The 24,607-nt window shown below is 48.3% G+C and overlaps 1 protein-coding gene across 15 annotated transcripts in view; it reads right to left on the bottom strand.

Annotated features, from left to right (window-relative positions):
* Nucleotides 1-24,607, bottom strand: part of TRIP12 (thyroid hormone receptor interactor 12) — a 1,120,962-nt gene that overhangs the window by 980,520 nt on the left and 115,835 nt on the right. For all 15 annotated transcript variants that reach the window (XM_085634980.1, XM_085634991.1, XM_085634979.1 and 12 more), the window contains 2 exons: nucleotides 22,825-23,621; nucleotides 12,289-12,394 (listed from right to left, as the gene is read on the bottom strand). In XM_085634980.1, the coding sequence (XP_085491106.1) occupies nucleotides 12,289-12,394; nucleotides 22,825-23,621 (903 nt within the window). The remainder of the gene's footprint in view (nucleotides 1-12,288; nucleotides 12,395-22,824; nucleotides 23,622-24,607) is intronic.

The raw sequence follows: 24,607 nt of genomic DNA, 5'->3' as shown, positions 1-24,607 counted from the left end.
CAGATGCATACTGGTAAGTAGCATATTCAGTTCGAGGCATGTGGGCTGCTGAATTCATATCTGTGCATAGAATACATAGCAGTACCTCCTATTAGCGGCGGCTACCCATGCCAGCTGCAGCAGTCTGAAAAAGAGTTTTGAGAACAGCCTGTCCTACAGCTGCCTGCTGTTTTGAGTGTACATCTACACAGTAGTGTTTGGTAAATGTATGTATAGTGGACCATGTGGCTGCTCTACATATTTCCTGTAAAGGAATGTTTCCCAGGAAAGCCATGGACGCCCCTAACTTTCGTGTTGAGTGGGCTCGTGGGGGAATCGTTAATGTGCGTTTAGCTTTGAGATAGCAAATTTGAATACGTTTAACGATCCATCTGGCTATACCTGCTTTGGAGATGGCGTTGCCCTTGTGTTGTGGAGAAAAGGCAACGAAAAGTAGTTTTGTCTTCCTAAAGTCCTTAGTTCTGTCTATATAGTACATGAGGGCCCTCCTTACATCTAGTGTATGGAGCATTCTCTCTGCGACATTCTGTGGATTTTGAAAGAAAACAGGCAGTTCAATAGTTTGATTTATGTGGAACTGCGATATCACTTTGGGCATGAATTTGGGGTTGGTACGTAGTACAACCCTGTTTGCGTGAACCTGTATGAATGGCTCTTGAATGGTTAGTGCCTGGAGTTCACTAACTCTTCTTAACGAAGTGATTGCCACTAAGAAAGCTACTTTCCAGGTGAGGAATTGAATGTCACATGAATGGAGAGGTTCAAAGGGTGGACCCATTAATCTGGTGAGGACCAAATTGAGGTTCCACGCCGGTGGGTGTCTTGGGGGAATTACTCGTTTGAGTGCCTCCAAGAAGGCTTTGATGGCAGGCACTCTGAATAAAGAGAGGTGCTGCCTGTTTTGGAGATAGGCTGCTATCGCGGTTAAATGGATACGTATTGAATTGTATGCCAGATTGCATCGGTATAAGTGTAAGAGGTAACAGATGATGTTTTGAATGGATGCGTCTAGCGGGTTAATGTCATTGTTGTTGCAGTAAGTGACATTGTATGTACAACTGAGAGCGACCCCACATATAATAAAGGGAAAGGGGTACCAATCATCGATGTCCAGAGACAATCCCTATACTACTCGACAATGGTACAATACTATTCCACAATACCACACAAGTATGATTGAATTCCAACGTTTGTCACATTTATTATAAACATTTTTACATGTATCACATTTAAAATCAATTATCCATTGTTACAAAACATATTAAAACCACATGTGGTTTTAATATGTTTTGTAACAATGGATAATTGATTTTAAATGTGATACATGTAAAAATGTTTATAATAAATGTGACAAAAGTTGGAATTCAATCATACTTGTGTGGTATTGTGGAATAGTATTGTACCATTGTGGAGTAGTATAGGGATTGTCTCTGGACATCTCAGCAGTAAGTGACAAACCTCTTCCATTTAGCCGCATAGCAAGCTCTGGTAGTGGGTCTTCTGGCCTCCTTGATGATATCCATACAGTCAGGTGGCAGGTTTAGGTAGCCAAACTCTAAGACTTCAGGAGCCAGATTGCCAGGTTCAGCTGTTGCGGATCTGGGTGCTGAATTTCGCCATGGTTCTGCGTTAAAAGTGCGGGTTTGATCCGCAGCCTTTGATGCGGCACCACGGAAAGTTCTGGAAAGGTGGTGTACCATGGTTGGCGCGCCCATGTGGGAGCAACTAGGATGAGGGTCAGTGAGTGTTGTCGCAGTTTGCGTGCCACTAGCGGTATCAACGGCGCTGGGGGAAAAGCGTACGCAAATCTGCCGGACCAGTTCATCCATATTGCATTGCCCTGTGACTGCGGATGTGGGAACCTGGCGGCAAAGCTTTGGCATTTTGCGTTTGTTTGTGGCGAATAGGTCTATCTCTGGATGACCCCACTGTTGGAAGTACGGTTGGAGTACTGACGGATGTAGCTCCCACTCGTGCATCTGGTGGCTGTGTCTGCTGAGCAGATCCGCCATCTGGTTTTCCTTGCCGGGGAGGTGTTCCGCCATGAGGAATATGTTCCTCTGAATGGCCCACTTCCACATGCTTTGAGCCAGATGAGACAACTGTGGAGAGTGTGTTCCTCCCTGCTTCTGTATGTAGTACATGGCAGTCATGTTGTCCGTCCGGATCAACACGACTTTGTTGCACAAGTGTACTTTGAATGCTTTCATGGCTAGGAAAATTGCCATCAGTTCCAGAACGTTGATTTGCATCTTCTTTTGCTGTGTCGTCCATAGTCCCTGCACAAGTGAGTACGTGAGCTCCCCAACCCAGGAGAGAGGCGTCCGCTGTCAGTATTATTTGTGGAACAGGCTCGTGGAACGGTCGGCCCGTGCAAAGGTTTTGTGGATTCCACCAATGCAGAGAGTTGTATGCCCGACCGCTCACCAACACTAGGTCTTTTAATTGCCCGTGAGCCTGATGCCATTGACGTGCCAAGCACTCCTGAAGCGGGCGCATGTGTAGTCTTGCGTGCGGGACTATGAAAATACAGGAGGCCATCATGCCTATCAACTGCATGAACACTCGCGCTGGGAGGGAGTGTTGAGGTTTGAACTTTGAGATCAGCAATTGCATGCTGTTGATCCTCACTAAATTTGGCTGAGCTGTGGCTGCCAGTGTTTATGGTCGCGCACAGGTACTGTCGTACGTGTGCGGGTTGGAGATGTGATTTTGGGTAATTTAGTGAGAATCCCAGACTGTGAAGAAGGTGAATGGTGAGGAACATGTGGCTGGCACATTGCTGGGCTGACTTTGCCTGAACAAGCCAGTCGTCCAGGTAAGGGTAGACGTGAATGTGTTGTCTCCGTAGATGTGCAGCCACCGTAGCTAGGCACTTGGTGAAAACCCTTGGAGCTGTTGTCACTCCGAAGGGGAGAACTTTGGATTGATAGTGATGGTCCTGAATAGTGAACCGGAGATATTTCCTGTGTGATGGGTGTATGGGTATGTGGAAATACGCATCTTTGAGGTCTAGTGTGGCTAGGAAGTCCCCCTGACTAAGGAGCGGGAGAACCTGCTGTAGGGTGAGCATATGGAAATGCTGAGAGAATGTAGTGGTTGAGGGGTCTCAGGTCTAGTATAGGTCTGAGCGACCCGTCCTTTTTTGGGATTAAGAAGTACAAAGAGTAGACCCCTGTCCCCTGCTGGTCGATGGGCACGACCTCTATTGCACCTTTTTGCAGCATACTTAGCACTTCCTGCTGCAATAATGTCAAGTGCTCTACGGACATAGGACGGTGCTTTGGCGGTATGTTGGGTGGAGTGGACGTTAATTCTAGACAGTAACCGTGCTGGATAATGTCCCTGACCCACCTGTCTGTGGTGATGGTTTTCCACGTGGACAGGAACCGCTGGAGTCTCCCCCCGACAGGTGTTCTGTGGTCGGGGGGAAGGGAGAGGGCGTCACTGTTTGTTTTTGGGGGAGGACCTGGTGTTACCGTAACCACGTCCTCTGCCCTTTGTGCTGGAGCCACGATATCCACCTCTGTTGGTTTTATCGTAGGTACTCTGTGTGTTCCCTTTAGTGTATTGCTGCTGTGACCCCTGACCTCTAGTTGCTCCTCTATTCCCGGGGCGACGAAAGGAGCCACTGCGAAACTGCTGCGTCTGCAGAGCCCCCATTGATTTGGCAGTGTCAGTGTCTTTTTTAATTTTCTCGAGGGTAGTGTCAACTTCAGGGCTGTTTAAGTAGTCGGGGTTAATTGGTTGATTTAAGATGTTGTTCTGAATCTCCGGCTTGAAGCCTGAGATTCTCAACCATGTGTGTCGTCTCAACATGACGCTTGTGTTGATTGCCCTCGCCGCTGTGTCGGCAGCATCCAGGGCGCACTTGATGGATGCATTGGTAAGGAGTTGTCCCTCTCTGATGAGGAGCTCCGCTGCCTCTTTATATTCATCTGGCAAATGTTGGAGTAGTGATTCTAGTGTGTCGTAGTGGGAACGATCATAACGGGCCAGGAGTACCTGTGTGTTGGCAATGCGCCAGATGTTTGCTGCTTGCGCTGCAATCCTTTTGCCTGATGTCTCCAGCACTTTGGACTCCTTGTCTGGGGGAGGAGCATCACCGGTTGCCTGCGAATGGGCTCGTTTGCGAGCGTTAGCAACTACCATGGAGTCCAAAGGTAACTGACCCCTAATGTACATAGGGTCTCCGGGTGCAGGCTTGTATTTTTTTTCAATCCTGGGGTTTAGCACCCGTGCCCTGGTTGTTTCCTTAAAAATGTCTTTTGCAGGTTTGAGAACTCCTTTCAACATGGGCAGAGTTTTTACCGTTCTTTCGGAAGAGGCGAAAGTGTCCACCAAGAAGTCTTCTTCGACTGTGTCAGAAAGGAGTTGTACTCCATGATTGGCAGCAGCCCGTTCTATGAGGGCATTGAAGGCAGCAGTGTCCTCTGTGGGAGATGTCTTTGTGCCGTAAAGCTGCGTGTCATGGGTATCTGGTGCGGTACCCTGGTCTGTAGGGTCATCCCATGCCTGATCTGGGTATTGCAGATGCTCATCAGGATCGATATCCCCAGGGTAGGTGGCATCATCCTCCATATAGTCCTCTACTGCGTCTGTCTCTGAAGGCGTAGGAGAAAAGGACTGGGGATCCTGATGGGAGGGTTGTAAGCGTTCATGAAGCACTGGCTCCGAACCCGCTGGCAATTTGTGCTTGAGAGGGATTCTGTAGGAGTCCAATCCCCTCTCTGGCGTGATTTTCCGCTTGCGGAGCATCAGTCTACCAGTGTTGTCGTCGATGAATTGCGGCTGTGAAGGCTCAAAATCTGTGTGTCCAGGAGACGGGGACTGTGTCTGTTGGACACGTGTCCGGATCTCGAACATCTTCAGCGCCGTGGACGGCGGCAAGCCAAACGTGATGTTGGTCGGCGCCGAGGGTGCTTTCGGAGCCTTGTGCGTGTCGGGGCCCGACGTGGATCGGAGGGCTGCCCGTTCCCTGATGCGTTGCAACGATGCCGCGACCTGTTGCACGGAGAACGCCGAAGGCTCTTTGGAACCGGTCGGCACCTTGGAGGTAGGAGTCGACTGCTTTGGAGCCATGGGGTCATCGATCCGAAGAGAGGTATCGACGTCGTTGGAGTCGACGACTTGGCATGTGCAGTTGTCTTCGACGTCGACGCAGATGGTGCGGCCATTTGGACTATGGTGGTTGGGGCAGACGGCTTCGGTGCCAGAGGCCGAGGCGCTTTGTGGGTACCGAGGGCCTTTTTCTTCGGCTCGGTACCGATATCCGCTGCAGTGAGCTCGGCGCCGAAATCCCTTTTACTGCGTTCGGGGCCCGACGGCTTTTGCTGGCGTCGAAGGAGTGGAGGGCTTCGAGGCCTTCGAGCCGATTTCAGCCAGTTTTGCTTTTGGTTTCGGTGGAACTGGTGTGACGATTGGTTTCGGTTTCGCTGAAGGGAACCCACTCGTCTTCGGTAATAATGGCTCGTGTGGGATGTTCGAGGCCGGGCCTGAAGGTGGGGCCGAAGAACTTTGAGATTGATCTCGGGTAAGGCCCGGAGGCGATCCCTCGACCTGAGCCTTATAATGACGCACTTTGTCGGCCTCCGTATCGACGGGTGGGCCTGGCTCCTCGCTAGAGCTATCTTCTTCGGCCCCAAAGGACTCCTCGTAGTCTCCTACCTCGTCGACGACTTCTTCTCTGTGAAAAAGCACCTAGTCGTCGTCTTCCGATCAGGAATCGTGTTCGGAAGCGGGGCTGGAGTTTACTTCTTCCACGCTTTCGGCGTCCTCGTCTTCGGTGCTGAAGATGTTGGCCGGGGCAGGCGCCGATTGCTGCGCTTCTAATCTCGCCGCCCGTCGATTCCGGAGAGTCTTCTTCGATCGGAATCGGGCACAGGCCATACATTTCGACTCATCGTGATCCGGTGAGAGACATTTGTTGCAGACCGGGTGGACGTCGATGTGTGGGTATTTTGCGTGGCATAAAGGACACCGTTTGAATGGAGTCCTCGATTCCATCGTCAATGTAAGTTCGATGTTTGGACCAAACGGATCCGAAATAGCTGGAAGAAAGTTCTAAAATAGTAAAGAAAGTAGTCGATACCGAACGGGAACAGTTCCGACGAAACCTAAAGGCCTTTTGGCCTTAAACCTAATTTTCCTAACTTGAGCTAGGATAGGCACATCCGAACCCAATGGCGGAAAAAAACTATCTAAGGATGGAGAGGATGCCCATGCGCACTGTGGTCCAGGAGAGGAGTCACCTATCTCGTGATACTTCGAAGACTCTTCCAGGACAACAACGTGCAAACATCCGGACCCAACACTAGGCCGCGATCTATGCACAGATATGAATTCAGCAGCCCACATGCCTCGAACTCCTAAGTATTTAAATCCATTTTCCACTGTCTGTATTACACAGCCCTTTGGGAGTCGCGGTGTGGAGCCCTGTAATACGTAAAGATGTGACTTGGCCCAATAATGGTGTATCCGGAGACCCGCCCAAACGACCTACAGATATCTAATAGACTATTAATGGATCGCGCCGGGGATGCCAGATATAATAGCATGTCATCTGCATAAAGAGAGATGCGGTCTTCCCACCCCATTGCCCAGCGCAGGCCGCGGATCACCTGATCCCGACGTAGCCATGCCGCCAACGGCTCCAACACCATCGCAAACAAAAGCCGCGAGAGGGGTCACCCCTGTCGTGTTCCCGTCCCCAGCGGGAAGTCAGATGATATGTGACCCTTTACCACCACCTGGGCCAGCGGTCGCGTGTATAGTAGTCTGATCCAGGCCTGGATCTTCGGCCCGAATCCCAAGTGCTGTAAGACTGCGAACAGGATTGGCCATTCAACCCGGTAAAATGCCATTTTGGCATCAAGAGACAGAATGACGGCGTCTTCAGCTATGGTGGACCGACGCGCGATGACCCCGTGGAGACGTCGCAGATTCAGAGCGGTATTACGGTTCGGCATAAATCCCGACTGATCCGGGTGCACCACTGTCGCTAGGTGCGCCTGAATCCTTGTCGCCAGCACTTTAGCCAAAATTTTGGCCTCAGCGTTGATCAGGGATATTGGCATGTATGACATGCATTAGTGTGGCGGCTTGTTTGGTTTATGGATAGCCACTATAGTGGCCAGCCTCTGGTACTTTGGGAGGATCCCTTTCTGTAGACTGTCATTGTACATATTCAGTAAACGGGGGACCAGCTGCGTTGACGCTTTTTTTATATAGTTCCACCGGGATTCCATTCGGTCCCATCGCCTTTCCGGTGTGGAGTGCCACTATCGCGAATGTTAACTCTTCCTGCTCTAAATCTTTCTCGAGGGCCTCTATCGCCGATGGGGTCAGGACGGGCATTTTTATGTCTTTAAGGAATTTTAGATTGTCCTCTATTGTAGCCGAAGCCTCCTGTGTATATACCAGTTTGTAGTGTTTCGCCAGATCCTCCGTGATTCGCTGTGGATCAGTGGTGAGAGTCCCATCCTCCACCTGTATCTGTGCCACCCATCTGGAAGCCCGCTCCTTCTGTTCCAACCAGGCCAATAGCCTACCCGCCTTGTCTCCTTATTCATAAATCGTGTGTTGTGTCTTGAGGGGTTTGTTTTTCGCCATCTCCCACATGTATGACCTATACTGATTATACACGAAAGGAAAACAGGTGTGATCTGTTCCAACCACCCAAAGAGTGGTGGCAATTTAAAAGAAGTGGCAATTTGAGAGACTTGTTTGGTGTGGTGCAGAGGTGTCGGGTTCTTTCAAATTGCCACTTCTTTTAAATTGCCACCACACTTTGGGTGGTTGGAACAGATAACACCTGTTTTCCTTTCGTGTATAATCAATACAAATTTATGAACTCAAGTATATTAATAGAATGTATGTATATATTTTAATAGATTCATGGTGCAACTTCGGTCCTGAGGATGGTCTCTTTGATTGTTCTTCAAGAGTGAGACCGAAACGTCGACGCTGCAACATTTTCTTACACAATTAATAGGCATTGGTAGCCTAAAAAATCCTTCTAGTTTGTATGGATTAAGTTCAATATATAGCCAAATATGTGGTTGGCTCTGTTTTGTTTGTAAGAAATGTCATTGACTACTGCTAATGAGATTCTAAAGAAGACAGTAGTTTTATGTTGCCGTACATGAAATGTAAAGTGTATTGTTTCACTACTTCAAAAATTGAAAATACAAATTTATTTTTGTTAAAAAACTAAAAATGAACTTGGGTCATTTTTTCGATTATTGCACTTTGTGAGTTTTTTCTTCTTCTTTTTTGAGTTCAAGGAAATTAAGATCACTGTTGTGACTACCTAATTAATTAATTTCTACTGAATAAATCCTCAAGGTATCTATTGTTATTTAACTGATCTACCCAATTCCTTGGGGAATAGTGGGTTGCCCTATTGTGATTACCTGGGATCTCTTGGGGGCATTCTGTCTATAGATGCGTCCATCATTGCATTAAAGTCCCCTCCCATTATTAATTGACCGTGTGGAAGTGTCAGAAGGAATTCCCCAAGATCTTGGAATGCAGTTTGGTGGAGTGCCGGGGGGATGTATACGGATACTATATTATAAACTTTTCCCTGCCACTGGCAGGTCACTGCGGCAAACCGCCCCTGTTCGTCTTTTCGGGAGTCTATAACCATCAGTGGGAAGCGTTTATTGATCAGTTTACCCACTCCCCGTGACCCTGACGTAAATTCGGAATGGACCACCATTTTGAAGCCCCATCTATCAAGGGCTCTTGGAGGAGCGCCACTGCCGATCCCCTACGCTTCAGATATTGCAGCACCAGCCCACGCTTTATTTTGTCTCCTAGTCCATTCACATTCCAGGACAACAATTTTAAGTGGAGGGCAGGTGCCCGAGGGGTTTGTGTCCCGAGCCCTATGCCATCAGTGGGAACATTTACATGTGGCTTATCGGTCATCTATATCTGTACGATGTTGTGTAGTATGTGTCAATCTCATCACGCCAGTGCTGCGAACGCCTTCCATCAAACTATTGTGGTTAATAATCAAACCCAAAATAAAAATCACAAATGAACTCAATAAATATTTCCCTTCCCCCCCACCCCCCTCCCTGCATCGCGGACTCAGAACTACCCGCCTCCCCAACTCAGCATAGTGCCCAATCCCCATAACTTTGTACTTGCGTAAGGGGGCGGGGCGGGGGGGGGGGGGGGGGAGATAGTCGACACTCCCAGACCTCAGTCCACTCCCCGGTGAGTTCAAAGTTCGGTGCAAACGATCTATATTGTAAGATATTTCAGCCCAATGTCCAAATATTATAGCAGCTGTTCCCCCTATGTTGTCGATTTGAATCCATGCCAGCGCCCGGCCCCAAGGTCCGCGAATCAGGCCCGATTCCCCGACTGTCTGTTGTGAGTCATCCGTCGCTTCTGGTCCATCTGCTCCCGACCGTGATGTTGGTTGGGGACGGAATTTAGGCCCGGTTCACGGTCGTTTTGTGTCCCCCGCAGGTCGCCAGCCTTCCAACCAGTCAGAGGCTTCTGCCGGCGTGCCGAAGAACCATGTCTTCCCTTCCGCCTCTACTCTTAATTTTGCAGGATATAACATTCCATATTTAAGTTCTCGGCTGCGGAGCTCCTTTTTGATTTCCATGAAGTCTCGTCGCTGTTTAGTGACTGCGGCCGTATAGTCCGGGTATAGCGCCACCGTGGCATTTTCGACTCGAATTGGAGGTGCTACTCTTGCCGCCTGCAGGATTCTGTCCCTATCGCGATAGTTAAATATACGTGCCAGGATCGGTCGTGGTGGCATCCCCGGTCGGGGCTTTCCTCCAGGGACTCAGTGTGCTCTTTCCACCGAAAAGAAGCTTGATAACCCACGTGGCAGCAGCTGGTCTGTTATCAGTGTTTCGACAAAGAGGTCTAGTGCCGGCCCCCTAACACTTTCCGGAACCCCAACCAGTCGTATGTTGTTTCTCCTGGATCTCCCTTCCTGAACATCAAGCTTGTCCATGAGTTGCTTTTGTGTGACTTCCAGTGTGGTTATTTTGCTCTTCAACATTACCGTGTCCTTAGCAAGAGTTTCCGTTGTCGTTTCGACCTCCTTTAGCCTTGTGCTCATTTTGGAGAGGTCCGCACGTATCAGCGTGATGTCCGTTGAGATTGTCCTGATGGACGTTTGCATCTGGGCCAGCGTGGCCATTACATCCTGAAGGGTCACTTCCTGTGGTTTAGCAGGTCCCGGATCCTGGCCGGCCGCCTCCGGTGGGGTCTGTGCATCTGTCTGTCCTCTGTGGTATGCATATTTAGCCAACTTGTTATGAGGGGCTGCCCGTTGGCCCTTTCCTCCCATAATGATCGGGGCCGGTCTCACCGCAGGCAGGCTTATTCGAGGGGGGCACACCAGGGGAGAGGGCCAGCACTCGCCGCCGCCTGCCACGAGGCAATTCCCCCGTCCGGCCTGTCGGTTTTACCGGCCCCTGTGGCGTATCCCCCCTCTGTCCGAAGTTATTCAGTTACCGGGAGTGTTTGTTCTCGGAGCTCCGTATCTGGGGCAATCGCCCATCACCACAGTCCAGGTGCCACTAGCCCTGGGGGCCACCCGCTCCTCAGGTCTCTCAACGTCCGCTAGTGCACTGTCCCGTGCATGAGCACCGGGGCGATGCCTCCCCAACGTCTTGCCCCCGCCGCTCAGACACCAGCCACACCTGTTACTTCTCACCTTGGCCCCCAGCGCATGGGACCGGGTTCGAGTCATCCCCACACTCCCACCCGGTCTCTTCACCCCGTGCGGACCGCAATACAACGCAATGCGGGGAACCGGCGACTGCCACGTCGCACCTCCGCTGCCAGGCCCGGCTCAGTTTCCTTCAGGGGGCCTCTCGCCGACTATCTGCCTTCGAGTCCGGAGCAGTGCAATTCAAACCAGGGCGGGTGTCACTGTGCCTGCTGTTTACCTCCCGTGGTCCGGTCCTCTATTGGAGGCGCCCATTGTCCGCGCTCCGGCAGACGGGGGAGGCGCGCTCCCTCTACGTTCGACGTTCGGCCACTCGAGGCCCCGGCTGCACTCGTCACCGGAGGCCTCTGACGTCGCTTTTCTATCCGTCCTTCCCCCGCTTCCGCCACCGGGTCTCGCTCACCGTGGTTCGATGCGCCGGTCTCCTTGGGCTTGTGCGGGTGGTTGCACCGCTGTTTGCACCAGGATTATTTTCAGGATCGACGTGGGAAGGAGCCAAGCTCACGGAGCTGTTCTAGGTTGCCGCCATCTTCGTTGGCTGCCGGCCACGCCCCTTCAGTATATGGTTTTTGAGGGTGACACAAGGGTCTATGTGGAGATTGAAATGTCAGCAGCATAAAATCGCCATGCGTAAAGACACTCGGGAAACTACCACTTTAGGCAGTGTTCACAAACCAGGTCCAAATGCAGTCAACCCATGAGCCAAATAGCCCTGAAACAAAACATACATCAACATCGATGTCGGAGATATGATAGGCTACAGATGTCATGCACTTCTTCTCCAAGTATTTGTACTGAATATTCCTTCAACCACGGCTAGCCAGTACAGTCTTCTTAGAAGGGTACAGGTAAAAATATCTGTGCAGCAAAACTTTATCCGTGCTGCCACCACCGCACAGCCAGCGACAACAGCCACCCTCAACTTGGAAAGGTGACACGCACTTTAGGGGCCTAGTGCACTTCTCCCACCCTCCATCACAGACAGTTAAACTGTAACCTGGTGTCAAACTATATTGAGTTACTACTAGTCTCACATGCTTGTCAGGCTAACTGGAGTTAAAAAAAAAAAAAACACAGGCATTTGAAGAAAATAAAAACGAAGGCTGGGAAGCATAGTTTTGCAAAACCATGTAGAGGAAAGTCTATCCAACATCCTTCGGAAATCTAAAACAAAATCCCAAGATAAAAACCACAAAAAGACAACTACACAAAGACACTTGTTACTGCCCAGAAAGGAGAGGAAACAGGTTTTGGCATCGAGGGAAAAAGAGTATGTATCCAAGATAATCAAATGCATTTTGAACCAAAACACCCCGAAAACAGGAAAGAATTGTGAATTAAAATATATTCACAGTGCCGTCATTCCTGCCTAAATTATCTTTTTTCCCAATACCCAAAGCCTGCCATGATGTATGATCTTTTAGAGGAGTACAGGTAACTTGCTTTGCTTGCTCATAATAAATTCTGCTCTCACATGAGGCATGTTGCTCATATATTTTATTTCAATGAGGAGCACTTCGATATAGACAGACACAGAATCAGAGTCAACAGGTAGTCAAAGATAGAGCAGTTCGTACCTGGTGCTAGCACAGGAGCCCGTGGTCTTTTGGCGTGTGCTCCGCCGCAAACTGGGGAGCTCTGCAGGTGGCGATTCGCTGCGTTTCTTTGTCGATTTCCTCAAATCTATGTAAAATAAAAAATGAACTTGTCACACGTATATCATTTCTAAAACCTGCTGTGAAATTAGGTCAGCGTAAATATACTACCAAATTGTTACTGAAGTAACTTTAAATGTAACATTTGACGTTTACATGATTAAGTTACAAAACTAGGTTAAACAGTCTTCATTTCTAACTAGTGGAAGGCTCGGCCCCACAGTTGACCGCATAAAACGGAAGGATGAAGCAAACTGGAATGTGATGATCATTTTTTTTTTACTAGAGATAGTTATCACATTTTTGAATCGAGGATTTACACAAAAGTAAAGCTTAACTACCTTTGAATACCGTTCACATGGTTAATACACACCACCACCACCGAGATGAGAGCTTAATACTTTCGTTGAAAGAGACAATATGTGTGCTTCTATATATCAAGTCTAATAAAGCTCAGATCTTCATAATAATTTGCCTTCAGCAGAGGAATCCCTGACTGGAGAAAATGGCGTCTCCTGTAGGGTGCTCATCCTCCTCTCCATCTTGAGCAGGGGCCACCATTACCTGCACCTATTTTGTAGTATGACAGTTTATAATCTGGTTATGCCCTGCTAAGGGTTCTCCTCTTCAGGAGGCACCACATCTACGGTCTTAACACAGCAGCAGAGAACACAGCATTCCGACGGCAACGGCCACGCTCATAAAGAGTTAGCCACTGTGTTAACCTAGATGATCATAAAAAAAATGTATAGGAAAACTATTTCTGCTAAAATGGCATGAATATTATAAGAGGAAACTTCAGAGAAGCTTATGCCAGACCGGATAGTAAAAACAATGCAATTCAATATATAAGGTCTGAATCTTACCACGCGCCATGGAGATTGGAGGAGCCTGTTGGGCTGCAGAGAAAATTGTGTAACAAAGAAAGAAGCCCCCATAAACAACGAGTTAGGTGATATGAAGACATGTTGCGTGGAAAGAAGAGCAAAAGAGATGCTTTGAGAAGGTTATACATTTTACTCATGCTATAATATCTCTTAAGAGCAGAAAACTGAATAGGTCTTTAACACTTATCGCTTTATACCGCAAACATCAATAGCATCATCGTCCTCCTTTCAAATGAACTCATGAGGTATTTGAAACTTTTGGGCTTACACTCAACGTCATTGTTGAATTATCAGACTGTTGTCAACGTCCACAAGAGACCAGGTTTACCCTTACACACAGTTTCCAGACCCAACCACTAGACGGAAAAACAATGCACGGTATGTGAATTTAGAGAGGATTCACAACACTGGAAAGGGACTCCTTCATAGCTCGTTTAGGAACGACCTATTAGGCAAACTGGTCCGGAACAAATTTCTACGGAAGTAGTTGGTGCTTTTAAAGAGCATTGAGGTCCGACATGCACGCACATCCCTTCACATGCCAAGCACCCCCCCCCCGCTCTCACTGAACCATCCACCTCAAGTCAAGAGGAAGCAACACATTCTCTTGCGGGATGATGTGGTAGGTGTTGCGAAGAAGGGAGAGAGCAAGTACTTCAAAATCATAAAACAAGTTTTTAATTTTTCTTCCTGCAACCTCGGATTACCAACCTTTGTAAGACGGACTTCCCAATTTAGTACAATGGGAGGCAGATAGCTTCTGAAGAACCAGTGGCCAAGTATAAATATTGCACAGGTGTGGCTAACATTGTTTGCCTGCACATTTTTGAGCTTGGATATACCTGAAAAGGCTACCCATACTGGTGAACTAAGTCAGGGGTCTTTCTGGTATGGGAACTCTTAATTTCATAAAAATGAAACTGCAAAAGACTTTCTTCTAACTGTAATTGCCTGCAGGCTCTCTTGGCAGAGCCTGAAGCGCCATAAGGGTATGATGGATTTCCTGAAAAAAGTCACATTAATTGAAAGGCTTTGTTCTACAAAAAAAAATTAACATCCCTTGCAACTTCAATATAACTGAGGAAACAGCAGGAGGAGGGCAACCTGCCACCATGCTGTAAGCCACGTTGCTGCAGAGCTCTGGTTCAAGACTCCCTGGCCCCACAGCCTGTTGCTCCCCAGCTGCGCTTCCCTGGACTTCATCAGAGGTAGCAGGAGAGGCGTACATTGCAGGAGTGGCGATTACTCTTGCCCCCTCACGCCCCCTGCCAACTGCTACCACCTGGCAAACTTTTGTGGAGACTCAGCCTCTGCAGGCCCTGCCCCATTTTTCCAGGTATGGGGCTTGTGGGTGCACTGGATCAGTGGGGGCCACAACAGTGCATTGGCAAGGGCTCCTGCTTGCCGCACCACAGTGAGACACTGCACTCTGTGCTAGGTCAGCCATCTATCCAGCTTGTGGCCCCGGTACTGAACACTGAAGGACTCCTGGGGCTGCCCGGCCGGAGACACGCAATTGCAGCATTGTGTAGATACATGGAGGGACCTCCCTGGTCCCACTCTTCCTCTCCACGCCTGTTTGGCACCCCTGAATGGACTGGTGTCTGCCCCCGTGGCAGTCTAGAGACACAGCATGGGGGGAGTCGGTCAGAGGTGAAAGGGAGAACCTCATTTGTTGGTGGCATCTTCCAGGTTCCCTGACTGCGGGAAGGGGAAGCCTAGCATGTGGGCCCTATGCCATATCCATTGTCCTTGTGGGTTGGCAGATGTGCCAGGGACTGTGGATGGTTTACGGCGTAGGTAGCGCCTGCCTACCTGGAGAACACTGAAGTTGCCCCTACAGAATGCAAATTGTAAGGGACACCCCTGCTCAAGACTGACAGTTTTCACCACCTGGTGTCTCCGCTGACTCGTGCTGGCTTGCCTCTCCATCCCACTTTCTTTGCTGAAGCGCCAGCCCCGCTGGATCATGATCGTCCCACAGTACCACACTATGCACCACTCCCAGAGACTAAAAGGATGACACCTCGAAGGCGCCACACAAGAGGGCGATGAAGCAGGTTGCCAGAGGTGGCAAAACTTTGCAGCTGGACAGCAAGTTTGATAAACTGTTGGTGGCGATCAGTGCTTCTAGTGAGCAGTTGGAGGGCAAGATCTACTCCATAGCTGTGGAACTGGGTCTCATCTAAGCTAAAATGTTAGAACGTATTTCTGCCCTGGTGACCTCCGTCCAGAACATTCTGCCGAAGATGTTAAGCATGGATCTCTGCCTCACTAACCTGGAGGCACTCACTCATTGATTGGAAGCCAAGCTTGATGATCAATGGGGGAGGGCCCGCCGCAACAACATACGAATTGCCCGACTGCCAGAGAGAGTGGAGGCTGAGTCTAAGCTTTGCTTTCTGGAGTATTGGCTGCAGTAGGTTGTGGCTCTGGAGGGTTTAATCAGATTCTATGAGCTGGACAGTGCGCACAGAGTGCCTGCCTGGCTGCAACTGCCAGTTCATCCCTATCGACCCCCCCCCCCCCTCAGTAATCGCATACTTGCTGCATTACTGCGAAAGGGACTTCCTTCTTCAGCAGGAGCGCAGCAATGGCCTCTTAACTTTGGATGTGGAGAATACCAAGGTCTCCCTTTATACAGATATCACTATATAGGTCCAGAATCTGAGGGCCTCTTTAGCTGCTGTGAGGAATAAGCTCCGGGAGTTGGGTTTGCGGAGTGTGCAGGCAGAGAGCAAGACTAATTTCCTCATTGGATACCATGGCAACGTGGGATTGGCTGGAACTCTATGATGCAACAACCGCGCAGCCAGAGCCGTGTGGGTCACAGCAGCCGTCTAAGCAACAGGTGGATGAGGAGCAGACTAGGGCGGAGGAGGTGGCGGATTCGCTGAGGTCCGGGGAAGGCTCACAGCATCTTGGGCCGCAGTCACTCAGGGGATCATTCTCAAAATCGGCGATACCGGGTTTAGAGACCACCTTGTCTGGGTTTACCCAGGGCACAGCAGTTAACCAATTAAAATCTTTCTTGAATAGTTGGTTCGCATCACGCGGACTGGAGCATGTATGTGGTTTTGTATACATGGGACTTTATCCTTTTATAATTTGTTTTCTTACTTGTAAGGAAGGGGAGGGGTCGGGTATCGGCAGGGCTTGTACTGTGTTGAGTCTCGCATTGGACATTTCCTCTGGTGGGCATTGTTCAACTGGTGAAACTCACTCCCCTGCAAACACTTCAGTTATGGAACCTATCTATTAGCCCTTGTTGAAAGGCTTTCGTTTGTGGGCCGTTGCCTACTTTGTTTGGACAGGATGTTTTTATGGCACAGATCAGGGTGGGGGATGTGAGAGTTTTGTTGGTTAGTTGGGATTTTCTTTTATGTTATTTTCGATGTCTATGTACGTGCAGTGGAGGAGGCTGTGTGCAGTGACTGGCTGGGGAGACCCTGGAGCACTGACCCCCACACACTAGTACGACAATGGCAGATCGCATTCTGTGGATTACTTAGAATGTGCAGGGACTGAAGACACCGTCCAAGCGCTATATGATCTTGCATACATAAACTGCAGAGGGACACAGTAGCGTTTATGCAGGAGAGACACTTGACAGACTCTAGACTCTGAGGGTAGGGCTCACCAAAACAGGTGGAGGGGGGAACCCTATTACACAGCATACTCTGCATTTGCAAGGGGGACGCGACTTGGATCAGGCCCGGTGTGCCATTCCAATTGAATAATACAATGGTAGACCCTGAGGGGTGCGGTCTTGGTGATGGAGCAACTGGACGGCAAGGAGCTGGCACTGCTTCATCCGTATGACCCGAATTCTGACGAGCATTCCTTCCTGTCTAGCCCGAAGTCCCAAACTAACTGCATTGCACTATCCAAGGTTAACTGGAAGGTATTCCAACTACATGGTATTCCCCCTACTTAGATCAGTCTTAGCCCCAGCTGCCAGCATCCCCAGCACATAAATCAACAGGGCTTGTCCGCACAAGGTTGGGCCATGGGAGCTCATAGATAGCTGGCGGGCATGCAACCCAGGGGTCCAAGCCTACTCCTTTCAATTCGGCCTACACATATTATATGTTAGTTTGGATTCGATGTTTTACTGCGATGTGATGTACGAGCGATTGGTGGATGCGCAATATTTGGCAAGGACGTACTCTGGCCAGAACCCCTTAATCTATACTTCTAGTTGGCCAGCCCGCAGGACTTCTGTCCCAACTGGGCAACTGAACCCCGGTTCTCCTGGCGGGAATCTACAGCAATTGCGTTATTGCTCCGGGTTGAATAGAACACCCTCAAGGTAGTAGTGGAGGGGCACTATTTCCAATCAGATTAGGGTAAGCACTCAACTGCATGCGGACATCAAGCGGCAGGAGGGGGTACTAAATAGTTTATTCGCGGATCTAGGTGTGGCGGCTGAAGACAGGGCACAGCTGTTCGAGAAAAGAGATCAATTATTTAGTCTGGTAGAACGTTTGAGGCAGTATAACTAAAAGGATTATATTGCTCATGCGGAGAGCGATAAGTTGGGGAGCATGCTGGCTGGCTTGTCTCCTCCGGGAGAAGACCAGGGAAAACAATGCTCCAAATTCAGGATCGCACTGGGCGGGGAGTGCTCGCTCAGGAGGAGATTAATGGAGTTTTTACTCGGTATTACCGTGAGTTGTATGCCTCTGGCATGGCAGCAGCAGAGGGGGACAGTGTAGTATGTAGCCGATTTCCCCCTTCCTGTTCTGGACCCTGAGACGGCGGTGAGGATCGGCACCAATATCTCTGTTCAGGAGGTGAAGGGCACAATTAAGGAGTTGGCACGGGTTAAGATGTCCAGGTCAGAAGGGTTACCCAGTGAGTTCTATACCTCCTATGCTGCAGTCCTGGCACCTGAAGTAACTGAAGTCTTCAATGGGGAGTTAGCTAAGGGTATACTCCCTCCCCCACAGAGAGGCTGAACTCTAATGCGGTCCGTAGACATCAGGAAGGCATCCAACTCTCTCCACTGGAAATTCCTATATGCCACCCTGCTTGGGATGGGCCTTAAACTACAATTTGTTAAATGGGCCCGACTGTTCTATACAAAGCCAATTGCGAGGGTCAGAACGGGGTCAGTAATATCAGATTCCTACCCAGTGAAGAGGGGCCCCAAGCAGGGATGCCCTCTCACCAATATTTTTCGCTCTTGGCAATGGAGCCCTCTGCACAGACTGTGCAGCAAGCGAGGCACTAATGGGGATGAGGCACCCGACATAGAGGGAGTGCTTGCGGCCCCATCTGTTTGGGGAGCTATCAGCCTTCGCCGTTAACTGGCATAAATCTAGTGCCTACTCGCTACATCCCAATACTGAAGGGCCGCAAACCCTTAGGGCCACACCAGCTCTGAGGTGGGAGCAATCTACTATCTTGCACTTGGGGGTGGCAATATATAGATCAGTGGTGCAAAGATTTGAGGGCAATTCCTGCAGGGCTCTACACAATACAATACTCAGTCTCCTTTAGTGGGCTAAAGAACGGTGATTGATCAAACCCAGATCTGTTGACTGGGTGTGAGTGTTTGATTGGTTCTGATGCTCCGTCCATCACCACCCCCTTTTGTACCGCAGTCTCCTTTAGGAGCACACTCCCTCTTTCGGTGAGAGGCTGAATACCGGTTTTGAAACTGCTTTCATTTTTTTTTTAAAATGTATACATACGTTTGCCACTCTACCAGCAGAACTCTTATTGGAGAATTGGACGGCATCCCCTTAATCCTGTACTGGGGCTTCTCTAGACATTGAGTTGCCCTGCACATTTGTGATTTTGCAAGGCAGAGGGGAGAACTGGCAGCACTGGATCTCGAATTATCTTAATTGGTGGCACAGCTTCAGTGGGTAGCCAGCTGGCCTTCTTACCTCTGGGATGCTTTAAGCCACACAGCATGGGTTGCCCTATTGGGAAATATGGACCCGGCTCCAGCTGAAACCAGCTGCACGTTCATAGTACTTGGTGACAATTTATTGGTTTGGATTGCAAGACGTCTGGACCAGGGTGATGCAGAGGGAAAACACAAGGGTTGGGTATACTTCTGAGCACCCCTTGGTGACGTCACAGTCTTGGCCCACTCCGGTGGGAAATGGGAAGGCCTGCACACATGGGTTGAGGCAGGTCTCACTATATTGGGAGATCTGTTAACAGGAGGTGATTTGCAAGAGACTTACAACCTTCCGGCCGGGCATTTTCTTTTATACGGGGGCCTTGAAGGGCAAGGTGCATAGCTGGCGGGATTCGGTAACTGCAGATCTTCCATAACATGACTGCCTCCTTTACCTCTTCCTTATAACTGGGGAGACTAGGGCACTTAAACTAGTTTCCCGGGACCTCTTGAATGGAGCCCAGACGGATTTGGTTCCATTACAACAGTGATGGGTAGCGAATCTTCGGTCCTCTTTTGATGACGTAGCTTGGAAAGGGACCCTGGCATGTACCCCTAAAGCATCCGGCAGTGCAAGGTTTAAATCAATTCAGTTTTTATTTATTTATTTTTTTACACAGGACCCATCTCACATCCCAGCACACCCATGCCATGTTTCCTAGGGCCTCCTCGGCGAGCCTCTCCTATGGTGTGGGTGGGTGCAGACTTTTACAATATGGTCTGGATTATCCCTGTTCTGACCTACTGGGACATGGTGTTACAGGTCCTCCGTACAGCCACCGATAGTTATTTTGAGAGCACCCCACAACTGCGCTTGCTGGGCTTCCATAGATGCAGTGCAGCTTACAAGGCAACTGATAGGTTCACAGATTTTAAATTATTCTTGCCCATGGACAGTTAACGATGAGCTTGAAGTCAGTTGGAGGCAGTCATCTGTATAAATGGTGGAAATAAGGGATTAAATGGGTGGAATGTAAGCGGGCAGCGATGTGGAGGGGGGACAGGGGGGTGCGCATAACCCCAATACTACCAGCAAGGGACACATTGATGTATGCTTGCCCTATACTGGACACTCAGAGTAGGATTAAGGTGGAGGAGGGACCATTTAGGAATCCCAGACAGACCCTGCCACGCCCCTAGGGCCTGATGACGAACTGCGGTCAAATGAGCTGGGTGGTTTAAGGTTGTTAGACACTGGGAGAGTAGGATTATGTGGGCAGGTGGTGGTGTCTGGCCTTGTACTGGCGCTCTTGTATGTCTGTATATGCAAAGTACCCATGTAGGGATTCCTCAAAACGGTCTCATTCTGTTCATATCTTATGTGAACACCTACGTCTCCATTTATTTATTCGATAACTACATCTGCCATGCCTGTACACAATTTATGATGTTTTACTGTGTGAATGTGTGATAAGCATCAAAATGTTTGTTTATTTAAACTGAGGAAACAGCAGTGAGCAAAACAAGAGGGCAATGTATGCTCTCATAAACGCAAACAAGTCCACCAAAAAGGTCGCACAGAGGGCAAAGATGGAATAGAACACAATCAGATGAAGATGACACTTGTGGTTGGGAAGAAGGCAACAAATGAAAACTAGTCCACATGTTCAGGGAGTCTGCCAAATGGTTAACAATCAGCCAGATATCATGAGCCTGAGTCTCAGACCACAGCCTCAGCACCTCCAGACAGGGGAAGCAAGGGCATGCCACTCTTATTGTTGGTGCACAAAACATCTGTTATGTTGTCTGTTAGGATCTGTACCAACTGACTGCAAATGGAGAGCAGGAACACCTTCAGAGCCAGCCAGGTTGCATGAAGCGCGAACTGTCAAATATGACATTTCACTCCGAAAGAGACCAAAGGCCTCTGATCCCCAGTGCATCGAGTGGATGGGCCAAATGGAGCAAGGACGCATCAACAACGTGGGCCACAGATGGTAGAGGACACAAAAGATTCTCACATGTAAGGTGTTCTGTCACCAGCCACAACTGCAGGTTTACATCTGCCTCCAAGACAAATTCAGATACTGGCCATGAGGACTCCACAGTGAAAGCAGAAGAGAAACCACAAGTGGAGGAGACACATGTGCCACAGACTGTGGTCTACCAGTAAAGTTCCAGAAGGTGCAGAACGGTCAGCTCATAAAAACAAAAAAGTATATCCTGAAATACATCACATGCATAGGCTGGATGTTCTAAACCCACTTTGAGGCAAGAAGCCCTTGAGGGACAGACTTTCAAATTCCTCCCAGATGAAGAAGGAAGGGCTGGAAATGAATCATGAGGAGGTTGATGGAGCACCTCAGGTCGAAGAGGAGGAAGAGAGTGGCCTGCAGGAGGTTTGACATAAGCTTCTGAAAGCCCGCCTTCACCAGGCAGCTGTGAAGATACTGTAATAACAGGATCCCCAACCTGCTAAGATCTGGCACAATCATGACATTACCCTAACTCTAGGTGCAGATCTTAACCCAAAGCATCCTTGAGGCGAACAGACACACTAGAGGGAGCTACGGTGGTGCAGAAAAGGGCCAGTGTAGCCTGGGTGAAGCCAGCTATCTGTGTCAATTTGATGCAAGGGCCTAGAAAGTACGGGTAGGGGGAGTTTCTGGCTCAGTCTCTGCCACCATTGCCAAATCCAGAGTCAAATATCCACCTGCTGCATTACTTCTTGTGCCTCTTCTTGGGCTTTTCTTTCCCTTTGGAGGTCTGCATCAAGTACTTACTAATTCAGTGGTGAGCCAGTGCAAGACCTAGCGCAGGCCCTAGATCACTAACCACACTACTTCCCTTGGCATTCATCTCAAGACCCTGCTATGAAGAGATTGGCAACTTGCTCCTTGAAGGCATTTATGTGCATGCAGCCACACTGCTTACATAAAAGCTGCGCTTGGACCCAGGTATCAGACAGAGGTCATGCATATCGAAATAGACTTCTGTTTACCACAGGAGTTGCACAGGGAAACTTCTCTGAAGACAGTTTCAACAATTCTGCGGAAAAATGATCAAAGGAAAGCAACTTTGGGTCCATGCTGGAGGAAAAAAAAAAAAAATAGGTGTCAGAGCGTTGGGTGGCACCTTTTGCGCCCATGTGATACCACATCCAAAGTAGAAAACGAAGTAGAGAGAAATAAGGAGCCATATATTGCGGGGAGAAGCATCCATCAGAAAGAGTGAAGGCTAAATAACAATGACCGGACATGTTGCACACTGTAAGAATGATATAAATGTTGGTAGGACACAAGATCATTAAGGTGACCTCAGAAAGAAGCATATCTAGGTAAGTGACAGATGGACAAGTAACTATTACTGAAATGGGAGAGGATACTTCAGAAGGTGAAGAAAATACCCTTCAAAAAGGTAGGTGAGGTATCAGCAGTGGAGATAACGGGAGTAACTATATTTTGATTCATGTCACATGAACAATTTTACTCGCATATATGGATGTCGGGTGAATACTTTTCATCAAGCTGCTCCACAAATAAAAGAAAAAAGCTTCTACTTCTTTTAATTTAAATTGCTTAACAAAGAAACCTTCAAATTAATTTAGATCTCCAATACCAAAAATAAACAAGACCATGCAAAATGAAAAATACAATCACCAACAATAAAACTAGACATTAACAAAAGGAAAAGATTTGACTTAGGTGTACTTACTGGCTAATTTTGCCTGTAGCCCAGACGGTCCAGGTTTTGATGCTTCAGACTTGGAAGACCCTGGGAGAGACAGTTTTGTTTTAGGTAAGCTAACTTTTGGGCTGAAGCGAGCTGCCCAGTCAAACTTCGAAGATCCACTGCTTTTGGTCTGCTCTTTCTCACGACTACTCCTTCGAGGGCTGGGGCTAGATGCAGAACGGGATCGCCTGGTCTTGTTCTGTTCTTTTCCAGGTTTCCCTCTCGCACCTTGAGGTACAATGGAAGAAGCAGAAGCAATAGCAGAGGAGGATGAAGATGTAGATGCTGAAGAGGAAGAATCAGTGATTGTGCTACACCCAGCTTTGGCTGAGGTCACCGATTTTGAAGCCAGCTTGGTGGGTTTTGAAGACCTTTCGAAAGCACCAGATGTCTCAACTGCTGGCACACCCTTCAAAGAAGATAAACTATCTGTCCTTTTTCTTTTTTGATTCGGGGAACTACCGGAAGCTCCACCCTTTCTGGTATGGATTTTGCTGGTTGATGGCAATTGTGCAGATTTCAAAGGCTGTTCTTGGTCAATGTGCCTCTTCTTAGTCTTGTATGTTCTGTTAGTTTCTGAATGAGCCTCTTTGTGCACAAGCAACTTGGATTTTTTAGCAGCACTAGGAGAATGGGTCCTGGTGTAATCAGGGCTGGCACTGCGCTTTACACCTCGAGAAGTCTCTTTCTTGGGCACGTGCCCAGGCTTCTTTTCTGAATTATTTAAAATGTTGGGGTCGTCTTCTTGTGGTATCAACACATTAGATGAGCTTCCACTTCTAAAAAGAGAAAAATTCTTGTATGAGGTTCATATTCTTACCAAGTGCTATATTTAAATACAACTAAAATTATACAAATGACTAAGCTCAAATTGAAGAGCCCACCAGTTGATAATAATGCACAATAACTAATGCATTTGATAGTGGCAAAAAAGCTAAAAACAGTGTTTTCCCTCAGCGCCCCATCATGCATCAAAAGCAACCTGTATCAAAGGAAAACTTCCAAACATCATAAAATGTGTAATGTCCTTCATTCCAGATACTACTGCAATACAAACAGATTATTTTCAAGACTGTGGGAAAGAAATGTAGATGCTTTCTCATCCCTTTTATTAGGTTTCCATGATCATCACTTGGTGAGCTAAACTAGACCAATGAGCAGAATGTGCAAATTGTGCACAATTAATTATTTACTGCATTTGCAGCCTAACCGGTCATTAACTAATGCCAATTAAAAAAAATATAACAGTACTCATGGGATGCTAGACATAGTCTACCCACTTTACATCATTAATTCACTGCATTAAAACTTAAAGAACATCTAAAAACAGTTTTATACTTCTGTTGTAGCTTTATATGTATTGTGAGAATGGAAGGGAAGTTTAAGTGTTTGGTCATCAAAAGAAGAATTACATGATTAAACCAACCCCTTACCAAGTAAACTGATACGTGCAGTTTCAACAATCCCATCACACAAACTAAAGAGGTGGTGTTTAAAAATCTGTGTGATTTATCCCCATACTACCCGATGATCAATAAGTAGATGTGACACTAAACAGGTTCTATGCCTATAACAGAGTGTCACCAGACAGGGCAAGCTGACTGAAGTGTAAGGCACAGGTCTGGATTAGACAGGGTCACCCGAGTGAATCCATGACTGACTCAGTACATCTTGTTGAAAATAAAGCACCTGTGAGGTCCACCACCGATCCCAATATTGAATGAGTATACAGGCACCTTTTGCATGAAACCTAGAGCCTTAATTT

The sequence above is a fragment of the Triturus cristatus genome, chromosome 11 (genome assembly GCF_964204655.1).
Source record: "Triturus cristatus chromosome 11, aTriCri1.1, whole genome shotgun sequence".
In the NCBI taxonomy this organism is placed as follows: Eukaryota; Metazoa; Chordata; class Amphibia; order Caudata; family Salamandridae; genus Triturus; species Triturus cristatus.
This window is presented reverse-complemented; position numbering and strand designations above follow the sequence as displayed.